The 21,502-nt window shown below is 51.5% G+C and overlaps 1 protein-coding gene across 1 annotated transcript in view; it reads right to left on the reverse strand.

Annotated features, from left to right (window-relative positions):
• ACBD6 (acyl-CoA binding domain containing 6) overlaps positions 1-8,189 on the reverse strand; it is a 79,824-nt gene extending 71,635 nt beyond the window's left edge. The window contains exons 1-3 of the mRNA XM_057374920.1: positions 7,977-8,189; positions 1,135-1,199; positions 536-632 (exon numbers count right to left, since the gene is read on the reverse strand). Of these exons, the coding sequence (XP_057230903.1) occupies positions 536-632; positions 1,135-1,199; positions 7,977-8,174 (360 nt within the window). The 5' untranslated portion in view covers positions 8,175-8,189. The remainder of the gene's footprint in view (positions 1-535; positions 633-1,134; positions 1,200-7,976) is intronic.
• Positions 8,190-21,502: the final 13,313 nt, after the last annotated feature.

A 21,502-nucleotide genomic window follows, 5' to 3' on the forward strand; every position in this document is an offset into this window, starting at 1 on the left:
GGTAGATGAAAGAGAGATTAATTAAAATGACAGTACAGTCTCCCTATAACCCACAGATACAGACTTGTTATGTTGGAGTACCTAATCATAATCAGATTTGGTAATTTGCTGCATCGAAACAAAAAGGAAACATTTTTAGAATTGATCATTCAGTTCATGTCACTTTCATGGAGATTGCTTTCTATTGATCAACATTTAAATAGTAGTTGAAAAGAGAAGGATGAGAAAAGGATAAAAAGTATCTTTACATGCTAAATACAGCATGAACCAATAAGAGCAAAATAAATTAGATCACTACAGCCAAACCAACCCTGTGCATGCGCTCGCTGTAATGAAGATCATTATGAATGAAAGAGATGGCTCTTCATGCTTCAGTCATAACAAAAGACGAGTTTTTAAAATGAATTTAGACTTTAATCTGCTCAAAATGAAGTTTGCCATGCAGCAATTAAAGCCTGTGAGAAGCTGAGCCATTGTCAGCCTTACAAAGACAAACACTGGTTTGTTTTCTGAGCAATATTTCCATGTTTCCTACCTGTGGATTCCAGCTGGGGTCGAGTTTTCTCACTGCAGCAACGTACTCCTGCATAGCTTGGTGAGGGCTGGTATCTCCCAGGGCTTTCCAGGCCTCCCTAGGAGCGACAGCAAAATATCAGTGAGCCCCTTGGAGACAGCACAAGGTGTTTTTATAGTGACATCAGTGGAACACAGCGAACAGATTCATCAAAATCCCTTCAGGGGATGCAAAGCCATCTTTCATTCAGTTTGAAACGGTCAACTTTTCTCTGAGGCCATGAATAGCCACTGTCAGTGCAGCTCTGTTGTGAAAGGATCTTTCAGGGGATCCTGACCCAGGCTGGAACACAGATTGTGTTCCCAGAGCTGCAGCTATTTTCAGGTTTTTGTTGTATGCAGGCCAGTTCTGGATAAGACGGTAAATACAGGAGTCTGGTATTTCATGTCTGTATCAGGCATAGCAGCAAACATTTCCCTGTTAAACAAAGGATTTTAAAGCCACTTCCAGTGGCAGACTGAGCTGACATCCCAGAAGTTCATAACCTGTCAACAGATGAGACAAGATGCAATAAAAAGTAGAACCAGAAACTGCTAGGGTTGACAAGGATTTCCTCTTACCATTTCTGCTTTCCCTCAAAATCRAAGAAGCTTGGCTTGGGGGTGTTACAGGCTCCAAGTTTCACCTAAAGAAAAGAAATTTTCTTCTGTTAGGATAAACAAAAGGGGACTTGCACTAAGAAAATTCTGCATTCTGATGGCTTCAGGGTAACYGTGTCATAAGGCCAGAAGAAAGGTTTTTTTGGGAAACAACTTCATCAACCCCATCTTACCCCTAGTTTAGCACCTCTGCCTCCCTGGGTTTTCTTGGCGTGATAAAAGAGAAGCAATTTTGTTATGCAGCTCATTTCTTTCGCTTGCATTACCCACAGGGATAACCAGCGAGTGATTTCTCACTAATGTTATGTTTATTACCCAGCCAAATGCCTCATCCTCCACCAGTATAAAGAAAAATTCTGTTGATTAGGGTTTCTACAGAGCTGATTATTCATTAAGGCTGAAATTCACCTGCTTCTGCACAAAGCTTGAGTCAACAGACTTTGCTTAATTATTTTCAAGGTCCTCTGGAAGGCAAGGGGACAAATGCAGAGCAAARGAATGCCAGGCAGCTCCTGAATTTGCTCCGAGGCACCTGGCTGCATGGAAGCACTGCATGAGGGACAAGTCATGGCCTGAGTGCCAGAGATGAAGCAATCTGTCAGAAGCAAGGCAGAAATTAAAATGTGGGGGGTGGAACAAAAAAAAAAAAAAAAAAAAAAAAAAAAAAAAAAAAAAAAAAAAAAAAAAAAAAAAAAAAAAAAAAAAAAAAAAAAAAAAAAAAAAAAACAAGAAGAAAGGGAATGAGCCAGAACTGGTGAATAGATATTAGCCAGGGTAAAATGGACCTGGTGCCTGTGGGATTCAGGCAGTTTTCCATGTGTAAAATTATTTTAACACAAGGCTGATGGCTGAAAGACTAGGAACCAGAGCTGAACCATGGCTGCAAATGCRGCAGCCCCTGGAAAGCAGTTACCACAGCAAGTCTCTGTAAGACAGGACACAGCACAGATGGGGACCCGGGGGAGGGAACACAGGGACATCCTGGAGGTGGGCAAAGGCTGCTGGATGAACSTTTTGTTAGCCAAGCAAAACCCAGCCGCATTCAGCAAATGTTTTGTGAAATGCAGTCAAGTGTTCAGGCAGGTGAAGTGCTTAAATCAACTAACAATTCTTCACCTTAACAGGGTGGCGATTTTATGCTGAGGATGGAACTGTTAATCAGGTTTTAAAGAGAGCATGCTCATGCTGAGAGATATTTATTAGTTCCACTATGTTTTCATTTAAAGTGTTAGAGGATATGAGTGACTGTAACTGGAATTAATTTTCTGTACATCTGACTATCTCCCAGTGAGTGATTCATCCAAATTAGAACATCTTAGCTGGTCTTTAAAACAACATATTACATTTCATGGAGAAATAGGAGAACAGGCTAGCAACAGTTAAGTTCTATAAATCAGTCACAATTCATGTAGTCTAAATGTTTTCTTCTATGCTCTGAGGTGGATTGGACCACTTGTTTCAAAAAGCAAACAGGAGAATAAAATGCAAATTCATTATCTGTATGGAAAACGCCTGCTTGGCAATTCTTTAGTTCAACAGCCAACCTGCAAAAATTGGCCAAGATAGATTAAAAAAATCTATTTTAATATTAATTTTCCACTGCCATCATCAAAACACGACAGCAGTTTCCTCTCTTGAGATTTGGCACTCAAAGGCTGYTGTAGCATTGGGGAAGACTGTTAGTAACATCGATAGTAATACAAATCAAGGAACAGTTGTTAAATTTCATCCATCAAGAGGAGAAAAAAGTGCACTTGTGCCCTGCTTGCTATTTTAAGATATATTAAAAAGGCTTGCAGTGGTTTTGTTGGAAAGAATAAAATACGAGATTTTGGCTCCCCTCTTTTTGCCGCAAGAYTCCACAATGCAGGAGAAACCAACCAGGAATTTAATGTAAGAGCAGACCCGAGCCTGACAGCTGAGGAASGGGGGTTAAACATGCCAATACTGACAAATAGCCAAAATTTTGTACAGGACTCTGCCCTCCTGCTACTTCCCTGGAGGACCTCAAAAGCTGTTTTACTCCATAACCAGCACAAAGACAAGAGCCWGTATTAGTATTTTAAATTAAGACTTTCTCATTCTGTGTCCAGAAAATAATTATTGAAGGTCTCCAGGGTGCTGACTGGTCACTTGATGCTCAGCTCTCCTCATTTACAGTTCATCAGCTGCATTAAGAGAACATGACAGCCAGAATGCATTAAAAACTTGCTGCTATTGCTCCTGCATGCAGAGTTGCCTGCAGGCATTACTCTCATGAGTTGCACAGAGATGACCCAGCAGCCTCCAACAGGCAGTGTCTGTAGTCATCTCTATTTGTGGCCAAAATAAATTTGGAAGTCTTGGATGAGGCCTTCACCTGAGAGCTGAAGGTCAGTGACATTCAGAAGAGGGGGAGATGCTCAGAGATGTGTTAATGCTGTACACCATCCCCATACAGCTTCAGCTGCTGCTCCACACTTTGAGAAACCTTGAGATTCTCCTCACACAATTGGTTCCCCCTCCCTGGTTGCAGTTAAATGGCTCTCTGCTAATTTTTCTSCTAATATATTTATACAGAAGGGTGTTCCAGCCAAATATTCCTGCCTCATTGTAAATCTTGTAAGGTGAATCATATTTGCAGCCTCCCTGTGGAGCACTAACAGGAACAGAACCTCCATGGACAGCAGGACTAAGCTCTCACTGTATACAAGCCAAGTAAGCTAAATTTCTTTGTCAAGACAGCAATTCTTGCCTGTTCCTGCCCACAGCTCTGCCCCAGCCAATGGAAAGGCCTGACTGAAAATGGGATGTAAGGAAGGACAAGAAAATACCAACCACAGGAGGGGTTGTGATGATCAAGGGGCTGCATGTCCCAGAGAGACAGAGTGATAYTGGTAACAACTGATTACATGGTTCTGTGCAACAGGAAGCTGTAGGCAGAAATTCCTGTATTCACGGCAGATTTGTGGCATCACGTTGCACAGTATTTGGAAGATATAATGGAAAACTGGTATTAGACTCTTGAGCCTACACTTGGAGACTGTGTAAGTCCCATTTTGCCAGCAGCACTGCGTTTCTGGCTCGCCAGCACCCCTYAGCATTACACAGACACATCCTCCTCGTGGCAGGGCAGTTTCCCCAATYCAATAATTTCCAGCAAGTTCTGGATTTCCTCCCTTCTCTAAATCACACTAAGTACATTGGTCTCCATTACTGCACCTTCTGAACCTCAAATTTTTACATGCTCAACATGATGGGCAAGCACTCCCTTCACTTCACCACTACAGACACAAGGCCAGTGATTTGCCCAAAGCCACGCAGAAAGTAGCGGCAAGAAAGGGAAATCAGTCCCAGTTCTGAGCCTCATGGACGAGTCTGTTTCTTCCTCCCACTGTGGGGCAGTCATAAACTCAGCAACATCTTCTAAAAACCTCACTGGAGATGACAACTAAGCAATTCCCTTATTTTCAAGTCTCTGACACATAAACAAAATCAGAGAGATAAGTAATAAAATCCTGAAATGGCCTCCAATAAAAGGTAATAAAATTCCAGGAAAATGCCTATATACCCAAACTGTTTGAAATAAATAATATACAGTATTTTAACAGAGAGCTCAGCTGTTACTGTCACCTCTTTTATGATGGTGCTGTATCTTAAATCAAAGCCCTTAGTGACACAAAACACTAAACTGGGAAAAGACAAGGATGCCAAATCAAGGACAGTGGACAGATCTGAGTCAGCACCTTCTGTGTGCCAGCAATTCCACCGTCCACCGGGGTAATATATCAGCAGCTCATTATGCATCCTGATATGGCTTCTGTAATTAAATACAGAAAACTTGCATTAAGCACCCTCATTTTGATTTAAAGCACAAAATGCTGCAAACCTCAGAGTTAGCAGGGCATAATCCTGCAGTAGCTGTGCTAGCAAACCTCTCCCATCTCCAGKGCCAGCACTACACACCCAGGCACTCTGTAACAGGGATGGCACCTTTCCRAACTGGGAAGGCACAGAAATGCAGGAGCCAAGCACAGCCTGAAACCAAGGAGCACAAAGGCACTTGCTGTCACATCCTGCTTGGTCAGGGACACAGGAGAAGGACACAGAAGTGCCCTGTTCTCCTCAGTGGAAAGCAACTAGAAATCTGCGTTGACAAAGTGTTAATTGTCAGCTTTTCCTGACTTGTATCAAAACTCTTGTGAAACGGCTTCAGATTTTCGCAATTTTTTAACATTAAACCCCTAACTTGTGTTACAGAGCAAACACCAGGAAACCTTCTGGAGTCTGTGGACAACCATGAGCTGGCAGGCAAGCAATCCCTTCCCATTTCCACCCAGGACAGTCACAAAGAACTGAAACACAGTGAAAAATAAAGACGTTATTTGCAACAAGCATCCTGCAAATACAGACAAAACAATTACAGAAAAGACACCCTTCTCATCTCATCCTGGGCATTGTAAAATTCTCYCAGTATTCTTTTTCCTACCCTCCTTTTTTTTTCACAAGGCAGAGGGAAACCTGGAGACCTGTTTAAGCACTAAGCACAATCTGAAAACAAAACCTCACGTGACCAGCCTGCTTTTAACATAATTACTGATCCACAAACCACAGCCTGGGAGCTGCCAGCTTAGAGGATAATTAAATATTRCACTGAAAAAATGAGAGCACTTATGCATGGCAGTAGTAGGACACAGGCAATCCACATGGGAGGAACAYACATGGAAGATGTGCACACCCAACTTTGTTCATCCAAATGAGTGGGATTCAGGTCTCAAGCTGAGGCAGCACCTCTTATCACACTCTTGAGCCATAGAATCATAGAATGGTTTGAGAAGAGACCTTAAACATCACCTCATTCCAACCCCCTGCCATGGGCAGGGAAACCTTTCACTATASCAGGTTGCTCAGAGCTCCACCCAGCCCATATTTRTAYTTTTACTCTTTCATCTTCTGGGTGTAAAAATACTTCCAGTTTTTCTGTTTCTGCAAGCAAAGTGGTTATTACAGTCCTTTGCAATTGTTGGTTTTGTTGTTTGCTTTATGTAACCTCCCCCGCAGGAGCAGGAAGAAGCTACATTGTGTACTCCAGTAGGATACATCCTATAGCTTGCTCAGTTCTCAGGGAATGAACAGGAAAAGGAGATGCATGCAAGGTTACAGCCAGAACTCAGTTTCCCAGTCCATTCTCGAGTACCCCATGGACAGATCTGCACAGGCACATCCCTTGTGAGGACCCCAGAGATGCAGTGCCCACCCCTGGGGCATTGGTGCAGATCCCGCTGTCCCTAACAGGGAGATGGGCACTGTGCCCCATCCTGTCCCACGGCCCCATCACCCAGCAGGTGATGGGAGCTGGGAAAATGCCAATGTGGCAGGGGATTTACCAGTCAAGTTACTCCACAAAGTCAAAGGGACAGGCCACCAACCTGTTGAGACCTGTCCCAATGGCAAGGGACAAATCCTCCACACCAATTTCAACCACCGTGCACTCTGCCAAAGCCAAATGAATGCCATAGGGTCATGAAGCTTGGAAAAGACCTCCAAGATCATTCAGTCCAACCTTTGGCCAAACACCACCAYTCCCACTAAACTGTATGGCAAAGCGCCACATCTACGTGTTTTCTAAACACTTCCAGGATAGAGATTCCTCCACTTCTCTGGACAGCCCATTCCAGCGTTTGTCCATYCTTTYAGGCAAKAAATTYTTCCTAATATCCAAACAGGACCTCCCCTGACACAACTTGATTCCAAAAAGCTTTATTTATTGAAAAAATAAGCAAACCTGTTGTTCAAAGAATGCAGCATCAGGGCCATCCACTCTGAGCAAAGGTGAGAGGTGAGGAACAACGACCAGGGTGATGGATTTACAGAATAATTTGGGTTGGRAAAGACCTCYRAGATCATCGAGTCCAACCTTAGACTGATCACCACCTTRACAATCAGACCATGGCACTAAGGGYGATGTCCAATTGTTTGTAAATGCCTCCAAGGATGGTGAMCCMWCACCTGCCTGGGCAGCCCTTTYCAATGCCTGACCACCCWTACAGTGAGGAATTCTTCCTGATGTCCAACCTGAACCTCACCTAGCCCAGCATGGGGTCATTTCCTCTGGTCCTGTCACTTGTTATTTGGGAGCAGAGCCCAACCCCGACTTGGCCACAGCCTCCTCTCAAGTGTTCATRGACAGCAAGAAGGTCCCTMCTTTTCTCCAGGCTGAGCCCCTCCAGCTCCTTTTCACCAGASTTKTGCTCCAGACCYTTCCCCAGSTCCATTCCCTTCTCTGGACACACTCCAGCACCTCAATGTCCCTCCTGAATTGAGGAACCTAAAATTGAACCCAGAATTTGAGATGTGGCCTCACTCGTGCTCAGTGCAGGGGGTCGGTCACTGCCCTGGCCCTACTGGAACTGAAAATTTCTAATCTCTATGTTATTTACCACTGATCACACTATGGCTGATACAGGCTAGGATGCCCTTGGCCTTCTTGGACTGACGCTAGCCACTGCCGACCAGCATCCCCAGCACTCCCGTCGGAGCCTTTCCCAGCCACTCTTCCCAAATTTCGTGAGGTCCAGTCCCACCAGGCTCCATCCGCCTCCACCGCAGGTGCAGCCCTGGAGCGAAATCCCCCCGCTCCCGTCATCACCCGGCACACAACTTTCCTCCCTGGCACCGGTGCCACATTTTGGGCCGCAGCCCCGCMGGCACGTGTTCCCGGGAGAGGCCCAGGCCCTCCGTTCGGGGCACGGCGGGGGTCTCGCCCCGCAGCCCGGCCCGCCCGCCCGGGGCCCCGCTCAGCCCGTGGGCCGGTCCCGCCTCACCTGCTTGTAGCGAGCGTACAGGTAGAGCAGCTGCTCCTTGCTGGCGGTGGGCAGCAGCGAGGGGAGCCGCTCGGCCGCCTGCTCGAAGAGCGCGGGCAGGTCTCGGCCCGGCGGAGCCGCGCCCGTGGCCGCCGCCTCAGAGCCCGAGCTGAGCTCGCCACCGCTCCCGCCCGCCGCCGACAGCGGGGGCGACGCCATGGCGGCCCGCGCCCGCCCCGGTCCGCCCCACAACACGCTCCCCCGGCGCGCCTCGGTACGCGCGCCCGCGCCGTCCGCGGGAAACGCGCGCCGCTCCACGAGGGTTCCGGGCGGCCGCGGATCCGCGTGTGGGCGAGCGGCGATTTGATGTAAAATCACAGAATCGTTTAGGTTGGGATGGGCCTCTAAATCATCGAGTCCAAACGTTCCCCCACCATAACCAACGTGTTCACCACTAAACCATGTCCCCKAGTGCCACATCCWCGCGTTTTTTGAGYGCTTACAGSGATGGTGCWTGCCCTGGGCAGCCCGTCCCAAAGACTGACAAMCCCCTCCGYRTAAAAACTTTCCCAATATCAAAYCTAAACCTCCCCTGGCTCAACTTRAGACCGTTTCCTCTCATCCTGTCGCTTGATACCCRGGAGAAGAGACTKACTGACATTGAGMTAATTCCACCCTCYTGCCAGRGAAGGTCTYCCCTGAGCCTCCTCAGCCCTCGCAACCCTCCTCGCYAGAMTTGTGCTCCAGACYCTTCCCCAGCTCCRTTGTCCTTCTCTGGACTTGCCCCAGCACCCCAATGACCTTCCTGAATTGAGTGGCCCCGAACTGGACACAAGATTCAAGGTGTGACCTCACCAGTGCCCAGCACAGGGGGATCAAGGGGATAGGTTAAGGGGATGAACCTTAAAGCTCATCCAGGCCCACCCCGCGCCACAGGCAGGGACACCTCCCACTATCCCAGCTTTCTCCAAGCTCCATCCAACCTGGCCTTGAGCACTTCCAGGGATGGGGCAGCCACAGCTTCTTTGGGAAACCCCTCCCGCGCCCCAAACCCACTTTGCACCCGGCTGCCACCCGCGTCCCCCGCGCTCCCGTCCCGGAGCCGCCGCCGCCATCTCCTCCTCCTCCTCCTCCTCATCTTTTTCCTCCTCCTCCTTATCTTTCTCCCTCTTCCCCTCTTCCTCCCCCACCTCCTTCTCCTCCTCTTCCTCCTCCTCTTCTTCCTCCCGGGCCCACTGGAGGGAGCCCGCGGGCCGCTCCGGGCCGGTCCCGGCGGCAGCGGGGCGGTGGATGCCGGTGTCAGCCGGGCTCCTCCCGGGACACCGTGTCCGGTATCAGCCAGGATGAACCTGGGACACCATGTGCGGTATCAGCCGGAATCCTCCCGGTACACCATGCCCGGTGTCAGCCGGGCTCCTCCCGGGACGCGGTGCCGGGTATCAACCGGGGTTTTCTCGGTACACGATGCCCGGTGTCAGCCGGGCTCCTCCCGGGACGCGGTGCCGGGTTCTGGGGGTGACCCTGCCCTGCCCTGCCCGGGGGTCCCGGCCAAGCACAGTCCCAAAGGCGGTTTATATTTATCCCGGTATCTGCTTCGGGCGGAATTTTTCCTCTCCCGGGTACAGCTGTCGAGTCCCGTCTCCTCCCTCCTTCCTCCACCCCCGGCCGCGGCGAATGGCAGCCCCGAGTTCCCCGGGGACCCCTCGGCCACCCCGCAGCCCCCGACCCTCTCAGTGCCATGGGGGGCTGTGAGCTGGTTTAGGGTTCCCCATGTCACCCCGAAGCCCCGGGTGAGGGTTGAGGATCAAAGTGCTTCCCGAACATGCCCTGGTCCCTCCACGTGGTGTCTCCCAGCCTGTTTGACTCACTCATAGAATATAAAATATCCTGGGCTGGACACAAGGATCAGAGAGTCCAACTCCTGGCCCTGCACAGGGCACCCCCAAGAGTCACACCATGTGCCTGAGAGTGTGGTTCAAATGTTTCCTGAGCTCTGTCAGCCTCGATGCTGTGACCACTGCCCTGGGAGCCTGTTCCCGTGTCCAACCACCCTCTGGGTGAAGAATTTCTCTCTGATATCCAGCCCGAACCTCCCCTGACAGCTCCATGCCGTTCCCTCAGACCCTGTCACTGCGATGCTCCAGCTTGCTGCCTCGGCTGTGTCGGGGCTTTCCCCCCTGAGAAAAGCTTCTGGCACCCTGTGAGGCTGTGAAGAGAGTAAGAGGATAAAAGCCAAATTCACCCATGCACGAGGTCTGTGAGCAATGCATGCACCACTTTTCCATCCAGGGGATTGCAGTGGAAAATGCAGAAGCTGTGGGAAAAAAAAAGAGCTTCTATCAGAGGCAAGAATAAACTGGCTTGTATCCTCTTACTCTCTTCACAGCCTCACAGATGCCAGAGGCTTTGCTTAGAGGGAGAAAACCCCAAAATAGCCAAGGCAGCAAGCTGGAGCATCACAGTGACAGGGCCTGAGGGAATGGCATAGAATTGTCAGGGGAGGTTTGGGCTGCATGGCAGAGAAATGTTCTTCAGCCAGAAGAGCCAGCGTGGCTGAGCACTGGAACAGGCTCCCAGGGCACTGGGAGCCTGAGCACTGAGCCTGACGGGGCTCGGGAAACATTGGGACAACGCTCTCAGGCACGTGGTGGGATTTCTAGGGATGTCCTATGCAGGGCCAGGAGCTGGACACAATGATCCTCATGTGTCCTTTCCAGCTCAGGATAGGCTATATTTCTATGATCACTGAAGCGCCTGGACATGGCAACTCAGGGCCACCACCAATTGCACTGTCCCTATCCCTGAAGTGGGGATCCCCCCATCCCAGCTCATGCAAGTGGGGCAGGGGGACCCCAGGAGCTGCTCAGTACCAGCTTGGGGGTGGATTCATCTGTGCCTGAGCCAGGAATGTGCTGGTAAGCCCCACTATTCCCCCTTCCAGTTGCTTTCTATGGGGACAAAGGGTGCCCTGCAGGTCTATGGCCCCCACAGCCTCCTTGTGCAGAGGGGATGAAGCCCTGGTTTGGACCGGGAAGGGGGAAAAAGGCTGAAAAAACATGGCTGTGCCACTCTCAAATTAAAAAATACATCTCTTTATGTACACATGACTGATTAACACCCAGCCCCGTCAACAAGCTGCGATATTTACAGCGGGCTCGTCTCCCAGCGCTCCCCACCAGCCCCGTTCAGCTCCATCCAGCCCGACCAGCCCCGCTCGGAGCGGGGAAGCAGCGGCCGGGCCGAGCCTGCCGGCGCTCCACAGGCAGCAGGGCAGGCTGGAATCCGCTTTTAATAGCTTGGGAAAAGTACTCTGAGCAAATGAACTGGAGCGCACAGCCTCCGCACACTCTCCGGAGCGTCTCCATGGTGAGAGAGGCCTCCCTGCCTYGCCGGGTTTCTTCTCCAGAGATTCCTACCAGCTCTCTCTCACTTCTTCTTGCCTCTTTTTTTTTATTTTTTAAAGAGCGACTTCAGCGAGGACCTGATACTTCCTGCCACCCCATCGCTCTGGCAGGCGTGGGAGTGGGTTTGATGCAACCATGGAGGTTTTGGGAGCCTGGCATGGAAACCCCGGGGATGGGGATGCTGGGCTCAGACACGCTGCACYTGCTCTGCTGGGTGATGCTGATGTAGCTGCTGGTTCCTTGTGAGAGAGCAGCATGGGAGCTCAGGGGATCCAGTGCCAATGCCCTTTCGCTGGATGCATCCTCTGCAAACATGGAGTGGTGCATGGCTGGGAGAGCCCTCAGTGATCCCAGTATGATCCCAATATGATCCCAGCATGATCCCATCATGATCCCAGTACGATTCAGGTCAAATTCAACCCATTCCCTCGCCCCTGGGCCGCAGAGAACGCAAAACCAGAAGCGTTACAAGCACTGAGTGGTAAATAAAATCATGCAAGGCGCTTGCATGGGCTGCGTGTGTGGGTCTGCCCCAGGTCCCACGCTGGGAGAGCAGAGACACAATAACAGGCTGTGACCAGCGGTGCCAAGCAGGGAAAAAATATCCCTGCATAATTATCACATCCATCCTGCCGGTCAGCCCGGAGCCTTGTCATTGTCCCCGTGCRGAGGGCAGAGGCCACCACACACACCGAGCCTCGGCCAGCCTGAGAGCAACATCTGAAGGGATCCCTGCGAGCTAAGCTGTGATTACAATCTTTTTTTTTTTTTTTCCACAACAAAAGGAGAAAGAGGCAATTAAGGGCTGWTTCGTTCGTAGCCGTGTCTTTTACTGTGGGAGGCACCTGCCCTGGGAGGAGGAGCGGGCTGGGGATGTGTGCGGTTCCCGAGGGCACCGGGAGCCAGGGGCAGCCCAGGCACAGCCCCCAGCACTCCTCAGCCCCGCAAGTGTCACCCCTGCTGTGGGCAGAGCTGCTCCTCTGTGTAATCAATGTCCCCTCCTGTCCCCCGAGCTCCTCCAGGCTACCCATCACATGTCCTCATCCTGCCACTCTCTTTTGCTTCGTTTCCCTCATCACTTCTTGGCAGATTTTCTCCCCGCACCCGTGTCCCAGGGGAAGAACCCTCCTCTCCATCGTGCCTCCCACCATCCCCATGCCAGGAAACAGGAGACACCGAGCAGGACTCGCTTCTGACTGAGTCTTTGCCTCTGCCAAGGATCCCTCTGAAACCCCTCAAAGCCAAGGACCCCTATCCCTGCATATGGAGCCTGGAGCYGCGTGGGTGGCAGCTGCCTGCCAAAGCCATTCCTTGGCAGAACATGAGGTTAATGGCTGAGAACTTTTCCCCCTGGCCCCCAAGATCACAAATTCCTCGCTGTGGAAACCCAAGCTGCGCTGCAGGGAGTCGGGCTCCGTGTTTTACCCCACGCTCTCCTCCGCGCTGCTCCCTCTCGTATCCACCCCGCATCCTGCACCCTGAAGGTCCTTCCCCTGCTGTGGCGGCTCCCCAAAGCCCACATGGCCCTTGCAGAAAGCAAACCCCGGAGCACAGACTCTCCCTGCGGTGAGCAGAGCCGCCCTCCGCCCTGCCTGGAGCGCAGGAGGGGCGCTCGCACAGCGCTCGGGCTCATCAGGCAGCGGCGGGGCAGTGTGTGCCTGTCTGGAGCCGCGATTTCCATCCGGAATATTGATTTTTTTACAAGTATTGCTACACACATTACAGCACCTGGCTCGCCTTCACCCCTGCAGTGGGAGAGGGAGGAGGGGAGACAATCCTGACCGCTGTCCTTCCCCTCTGCACGCTCTCTTTGGCAGARAAAWAAMAAAAAAAAACCMAAAAAAACAAAAAAAAACCCAAAAAAAAAACCAAAAAAAAAAACCACCCTACTAATTCTGAGTGTCCCCTCTTAGCAAGGCACAGTAAATGCTCTGTATTTTTGGGAGCCAATACCTGCCATTTCAGCCAGGACCCCACAATGTGGCTGCAAGAGCTGTGCCCCCCGCCCTGCCTCTGAGCAGGGGCATGGCTTCCATGAAAAGGAACAGGAATTTCTATGAAATGTGACAGGAAACCAAAATTCAGTACTGGCTAGGGACGAAGCCAAACAAAGGACTGAGGTCTCTGCCCTGGCACTGGCAAGGTCTCCCTTGCACGCATCACCTCCGAGGAGTTTGGCTCCGTTGCACATTTTCCCTGCATTTGTTACAGCAGCAGGGCCATTTGTTTGTGTATAATAATGGGAGTCTGGAAGAAAAATGTGTAATTAGCACATCCATCATATAGGTTTTTTCAGATATCAATAAAACATTGATCCCCTCCTTCCATAAATTCCGGCGCCGTGCTGAATACAAATCAGTGGGAATGCATAACCCYGCTCTGAAGTGCATAAATCTCCCTTCTCCTGGCATATCATTAAACCTCTTAAACACTGATGGAAAAACTCCTCTGGCAGGTGCTGAGTGCTGCTCCCCAGGTGTGCCCGAAGCCCTGCTGCGCTGACATCAGCACCAGTGTGGTTGCAACACAGACACTGACAAGAGGTTCAAAGGTTGCAGCTGGAACTGTGCAAATAGTGGATCTTTCAGAGTAGACACAGAGATCTCAGCACTGAATCTTTTTGGTTTGGGGCAGYCAGATGAAATGTTGTGTATATTCTGTTTTCTAAATGGAGATGAAAAACACAAGGAGAAATTTCATCTTGGTTGACCTAGAGTGTTTGGTTTTGTGTGAAGAAAACACAAAAATCTTCATTTTTGTTTCATTTTATTCAGCCTCCTGCTTCTTCTATCCTGTTTCCCATATTTATTTTTTTTTTCAGCAGGAAAGCCTGGCTGTTTGACCCAGAGAAAAGGAGGCTCAGGGGAGACCTCATTGCTCTCTACAACTCTCTGACAGGAGGTTGTGGCCAGGTCTCTACTGCCAGGTTAAAGTGACAGGATGAGAGGAAATGGCCTCAAGATGTGCTGGGGCAGTTTAGATTAGATATTAGTAAAAATTTCTTGAGGAGAAGGGCTGCCAAACACTGRAACAGCTGCCCAGGAAAGTGGTGGAGTCACCACACAGCAGCCACGGCAGAGCCCTTAGCTGTGAAACAAACCTGGTAGGGTTATTCACTGTAAACAGCAAAACCAAAAGTCACTTCTTATGAGTGGGGTTTTTCACCAGGATGATGATGACATTTAGCTCACTTTGGATGTTTCAGTTTCCCCCTGAATCTGCGTGGAAAAGACAGAGCTGAGATATTCAGAAGGAAAACCCAGCTGAGTTTGGGCTGCTTCAGGTGCCTCCACACTCRCCTGCCTCTTGTCAGCTCCCCCTCGGCTCACATCGAGGAGTAATGGCTTTGTTTGTCACTGCCCTGTCACTGCAAGGCCACTGATGTCCCTCCTGTCCCTCTCCATCTCCCCCAGGCAGGGTTCTYTGCATCCCTCTGGTACCCAGCTCCCAAATTCCCTGGCAGCAGTGCTGACCTGCCCGGAACACAAACATCTCACCGGCAGGACACCCAGCCCACAGGGATGGAAAGGATTGCCCAGCAGTGATCCTCCTGGGGTGCTGTCCTCTCTGACACCCCACCTTGGGCTCATCTGGGGCCACCAGGAGTGTTTCTCCTGTGTTTCTCACACCAGTGAGTGCTTGGAGCTGTTGTTTGTCCCCTCAGAGCCCCTGGAGAACTCCCTGTCCTGCTCACGGAGATGAACATCAGCTGATAAGCTCTCCTCACATCCTGCATCCCCAAACCCTCCTGGCTGGGGCTACCCCCCATCCTAAATTCTTCCCTGAGCACATCCTGTGGGTGACCAGGTCCTCTGGACAGGGATGCAGCTCTGGAAAAGCCTTTTTGGCCGCTGGCTCTGCTCTCCCGTGGCGTGGAGTGATGAGAGGGAGTGCCTGTAATTGCAGCTGTCAGGAGCAACAATCACAGTGCTGCCGTTATAAATGGCTCCAGCCCCACTGTTACTCACAGATTTCCCCCACGTGACGCCACAGGTCGTACGAGATAAAAACCTGCACCACAGAAAAGCAATTGCACCTTGCAGCTCCGGGGAGGGGGATTGATGGCTTGTTTGGGCTGTAAAATAGAGCAGGGCTCGGGCTGAAGGTCAGTCCTGTGGGGCAGGCTGGGGTTGTTCTGAGGAGGGGGCCATGGCTGGGACTGAAGTCCTTTGCTCTCTGCCCTGGTGGCACAAGGACCTTTGGGACATGTCCCCACTTGCTTTGAACGATTCTTTCCAATGTGACATCTCTCCTGAATGTGCAGGACCTGGAGCTGTGTGTTATGACACCTGTGGATGTTCACACCTCGTGCAGAAGGGTTTTTTTCACACTTCTGAGGACCTTGATTCTGCCACTCCCCTGGAAAGCCTGGTCCAGTGCTTGAGCACCATTTCAGTGGAGAGATTTTTCCTGATATCCAAGCTAAACCWTCTCTGGAGCAACTTGAGGCCATTTCCTCCAATCCTGTTATAAGGGAGAAGAGGTTTACTCCCACCTGGCTTTGACCTCTGACCACAGCCCTTACAAATGGAAGCCTGTGGCCTTTTGTGCACTTTGATAAGGTCCAGAGGTCATTAAAAAAAACAGAAAGCTATGTCAGGATTTCCAAAAACTCCTAGGAAGTCCAGCCAGCTTTGGAGGTCTCTGCTGTAACTGTTACCACATACTTCAATCATTCTGGCACTCACCTTTCTGTTGCCATTACTGACACGCTGGATAAGGGACATGAGGTTTAGGGCAGAAAACCTCAGTGACATGTCCTCCTGCACATGGTTACACCAGCTCACGGTGTCACACGTGGGCAGGGGCTGCTCTTCCCAGCGGGACYATTCACATGGCATGACCCCAGCCATAGTCTGTGTGCACCACTGGGGTGGCACAGGGATCCCTCCAGTCTTTTTTGTGCTTGTGGCAGCCTGGTGAAATGCGAGATGTGCTGATGTCTTGTGTTCCTGACACAGCCTGTGACACCAGTCACAGCCTGGCTCTGCTGTGACGGTGGCATTGSCTCTGTGACCCAGCAGCAGCTCCATGGATGGTGTTTCTTGTCCCAGGACAACTCCCTTCCTGTGTGGTGTGTGCTGCCCCTCTTCCTTCACCCCCCTTGTGTGGTGTGCTCCCCTGGGAAGGGGCCAGCAGCCAGGATTGCCATGGGGAGACAGGACRGTGTTTCACAAGGCAAGTGAGGTTGGGGTAAACAGGACAGGAACAGTCCCAAGGCCACCTGGCACTTTACCAGCCCCTGATCCCTGGAAAACCTTCCAAAGGGATTAGGATCCATGCTGCCCAGGGCACGATGGGGCAATCCTATGGACACAGTGAGGGGACGGGCTCCTTTCAGCTTCAGGAGGGGGATTTAGCAGTGGGGCAGTGCCAGGGCTAGATCAGGGAGGTTGGAGGCGCTTCCCAGGCTCTCCTGGAAGCAGCCCAGGCAGCTCTGGGGCTCAGAGGAAGCAGCTCCTGTTTCTTCTCTAATTTTAGACCTTTTCAGGGTGTTCAGTTTTCCTAACCACTGGTCAGCTGCTGCCTTCTCACACAAAGCGAGCGTGCATAAATTAAACCAGACATGCAGATACGGGCTGGAAAGCATCCAGGAGCAATCACTGACACACCAGGGAAGGGTGTGAAACCCCCCATCTGCTCCAGGCTGCGGCTCCCAGCGAGCCCCCAGCCCAGCCAGCCCCGGCACGGCTCCCGGGGGCTCATCCCTCCGTGCCACCGGGGCACGCTGCAGCCCTGGAAGCCGCACGGCAGGGGCACGGAGCCGCCTGGCCAGGCGGGAATACTGCGGATTCCCTGGCTGGCTCTGCAGGCAGGACGCTGCTGTGACCTCAGCAAAGGGGACACGTGTGAGCTGCGAGGAGCTGCCGCCTGCTCGTGGCCGTGAGTCAGCCCGGGAAAGGTCACCCAGCGCCGGGGCAGCTCCTGGAGAACGGCAGCTGCTTTGTGCTCCATGKTTGTGCATCCCTAAACCCTTCATTATCAACTGAACGCACGGATGGGCTTCCAGTCCCCTGCGTTGGGACTTTTGCCATCAGGCATGTGGACATTGAGTGAGAGATGTTCAGGGAAAATCCTGCCCCAGGGAGTGCAGGGCAGATGATACAAGAGCCCACAGGTGCTGCCCACAGAACCACATCCCTATGAGGGGTTGGCTGGCAGTCAGGAATTTCGAGTCCTAAATCCACCTTTGTGATGGATTCTAGTACCAGTGGATCAAAATCAGCCAGTGTCGACCCTACAGCATCCCGGGTGGAGGGAGCATGGCCCCCTCCTGATCTTGAAACAAGGATGAAGGCATCATCWCAGCCAGCGTGGAAGAGCTGTGGGATCTGTGGGAGCTGCTTGGAACAGGACAGATCAGTTCCAACATCCCAGCCACTGGAATCGGATCAATCCACTGCGTTATTATTTCCTGGAAATCACTGCTCCTCCTGGCTGAAAAGAGCTTYCTGCAGGAGGCTCACCTGGGCCTGACACCCTGATATGTCTTGGGGGATTGGGCTGCTCCCAGTCTGACCCTGTGCACTTCCCTGGGGTCTGGGACCCCCATCTCCTGGTGCTCACCAACACACCCTCATCCTCTGCCAGTAGGGAGAGGAAATATGACAGAAATCAATARCTCCAGCTCGGGCTGCTGGAGGATTTGTGCATTTTTGCACTGGGAAATCTGATATATTGACTGTTTTTCTCAAGACTGCTATGGATGGAGCCAATAATGGGAGGGCTCAGGGCTGGCCCGTGGGTGCTGGGGGTGTCCAAGCCCGGGGCTGATACTCTATTGATCCTGGAATTCAGGGCACCATCTCTTGGTATGATTTATTAAATTCCCTCGCTGTTCCACATCAAGCTTGCTCCCGACTTGCTTTTACTTCTGTATTTATTTATTCATTCCCTGTCTTTCCCAGCAGTGGCAGTGAAGCCTCTGTCGTCYCTTGGAGGGGGAATGACCACATGGGCAGGGCAGGGCCACTGAAGGGTGCACAGAACAGTCTTTGACTCTCAGGATACCTCCTCTGCCTCTGCACCAAGGGATGTGCTGCTGCTCCCAAAAAAACTGGGACTGGGCATTATTTCTTCTGTTTTTGGTGAAGAGATGCATTTATCTTCCTGATAAATCTATCTATCTRTCTATAAATTTATCCTCCTGATGTCGAACGATGAAGGAATTTTGTAAATCACACACCAATCCCCCTGACCCCATGCTCCAGGCTCAGCACATCCTGCTCTGCTCGTGGGCCCAGGGAAGGTCATGCTCCTAAAACATCCTCCTTCATGCAAACCAGGCCCCAAAATCTCCAGGCATCTTAAAACCCATTTGCCTGGGGAAGAGGTGGGAGGAGGACCATGGGTTTCCTGCATTGTCTCCTGCGATGGAAAACCCTCCTCTTTGTGATTTWGTGAATGCCAGTAAAGCAAATTTTCCCTCTGCAAGACTCTTTTTCCTAAAGCCTTTCCTTTTTTGAAGACTCCTTTTCCCCAGCGATGCAGGAGCTTTAAAAGTATAATTATATATTTTAAAAAAATCCCACCATGCTATTTATAAATTATTCTATACGCTCCCAACAAAGCAAGTGCCAGACTGCACTGGCGGAAAGCCCACTCCGGCTTCTCCTTGCTCGGTTTAAAAATGCAAATAGCATTGCTTCTGTGATTTTTTCCTAACTACAACAGCACAGGGRAAATCACAATGCAAACTCCTTCCTGAAAAAGAGAGAGAAAGAGAGGGAGATGGGGAAACATGGCAGCCTGGTGCAARTGAGGTATGGGGAGTGAGATTCTGACCTGAGGCGCAGGGACTGGGATCCAAAACTGAGCTGTGGGGACTGAGATCCAGATCCAAGCTCAGGATCACTTGGGATCAGCATCTCTACTCAGTGCTGCCTGCATTCCCCCTGCCTGCCCACCATCCAGCCATGGGCAGAAGGCAGTGGAGGCAGCGGTGGTATTTTTTTCTCTTTCATTTAAGGCTTCTTCTTGCCCTCCCTCCCTCCCTTCCTGCCTTCCTTCCCCAAACCTGGATATGCAGAGCTGAGAGTTTGAAAGCTTTAGAGCAGTTGGAAAGCCCTGTGTCCCAGCAGAGCAGTGAAACATTAGGCTGCTGAGTGTGGTCCCAAAGGGTGTCTGATAACGGGAGGCAGGGATTTGCCAATCAGATATTTAAATGGAGCTGTTTCTACATGGCAACGGTGAGCAAAGAACCCAGCCTCTGTTCTGCCTCCCCTGCTATCATCTGTCTTCGTTTAAAGCCAAAAAATAGCATTTATTGATACAAAATAAATACAGGGAAGGCGGGACCACCGATTACTTTCCATCACAAAATTTCCAAGCAGTTCTATCGGAAGATATTAATTTATTATACATCCCAGTATGTATCCAGGCAATGCCTCCCGCAAATAATAAAGAGAATATTTATTTCTTAATCCCCTTTCCTCCCCCCCGCAGCGCCACGTTATCTCCGGGAGCCCGACAGCATTCAAAGGGTCGGGGCTGTACAATCGCCGCTGCCGGTGGCGGCGGGGGCAGGCTCAGCCCCCGGGCGATGTTATCGGGCTCGCCGGAGCCTGCCAAGGTGAGGCATTGAAAAGCCGGTGACCTGCGAAATGTAAGTCAAGCTGCGGCACGGCGGCGGACTCGTGCCGGGGTCAGCGCCGGCCGCGCCGCTCCGTGCGGAGTTTCGCATGAAGGGAGCGAAAGCTCTGCTCATTAAAGGGTTTGCTGCAAACATAATTAAGAGATGCTATCAGCCAGCGCCGCTGTCGCTGCCAGGAGAATCTCAGCCTTTGCAAATCACAGCCTGCCACAGGACCCCCGTAAATCTCGGCAGCAAACGAGGCTGGGCGGGTGTCCCGGGGAGCGATGCTCCGGCAGTTGCTGCCGGAGAGGGACGTGGTGCGGCCGAGGGCCGGCAGCGGGGATGGGATCGGCCGTGCGAGGGGGGGAAAAGCTGGAAACTGTCACCTGAAGTTGTGCAAAAGGTTGGGAGGCTGGAAGGAAACAAAAATTAACCCCAAACGCGGCAAATCCTCACAATCTGGAACTTGGGGGCAGAATTAGGGCCACTCAGAATCCTTGGGATAACCAAGGGCTGCAGCCCCACTCTGACWGGCTCCAGTCTGGTCTCTCAGGTCACGACACAGTGGGTACCAAGTCCTCCAGCCCCTGTATTCCAGGGCAGCTGTGGCCCTGCACAGGTGGGTTTGTGGCATGAGCTGCCCTGGAGTCCTGGCTTCCCCTCTCCCAGCCCAGATGTGCACTGCACCCAGATAGGCAGTGCAAGAGCAAAGGAGGTGGAGATCATGCAACTTTTGGAGAATTTTCCCTTTCCTCCCCCATTCTTTTCTTCTCTTCCCTTTCCTTATCAATGTATTCTCTTTCTTTCCCTTTTTCCCAGCCTTTTGTGGCCTGTCAGCCCAGCTTCCCTCCTCCCTTCAATTCTTACTTTTACTCTTTCCTGCACTTTCTCCTACTCTTCCTCCCATCTCCATCCCTGTTCTCTGCCTTTCCCCTGCCTGATCCCTCTCCATCTGCTCCCCTCTTTTCCCCCATGCACACCACTCTCCCTGCCACACTTCCTCCCTTCCCACCCCACTCCTGTTTCACCTCATCCCCATTCCAGCCCCTTCCCATCCCATCCCACCCACATCCCATCATATGCTGATCTCATCCCATCCTATTCCTTTCCTGATCCCATCCTCTTCCCTGTCCACCGTCATCCCATCCCTATTCCTATTCCTATTCCTATTCCTATTCCTATTCCTATTCCTATTCCTATTCCTATTCCTATTCCTATTCCTATTCCTATTCCTATTCCTATTCCCATCCCTTTCCCATACCCTCCCCCATCCCATTCCATCTCCTTCCCATCTCATCTCCATCCCATTCCATCTCTCCCCAAGGAGCCCCGCACTCCCCCTGGGCTGTCCTATCCCATTCCATCTCTCCCCAAGGAGCCCCGCACTCCCCCCGGGCTGTCCCATCCCTCTCTCCCCAAGGAGCCCCGCACTCCCGCCGGGCTGTCCCGTCCTGTCCCGTCCCTCTCTCCCCAAGGAGCCCCGCACTCCCCCCGGGCTGACCTGTCCCTCTCTCCCCAAGGAGTCCCGCACTCCCCCCGGGCTGTCCCATCCCTCTCTCCCCAAGGAG

This window comes from Malurus melanocephalus, unplaced genomic scaffold (genome assembly GCF_030028575.1).
Source record: "Malurus melanocephalus ecotype Western Australia unplaced genomic scaffold, MMel_1.1 scaffold_236, whole genome shotgun sequence".
NCBI lineage: Eukaryota > Metazoa > Chordata > Aves > Passeriformes > Maluridae > Malurus > Malurus melanocephalus.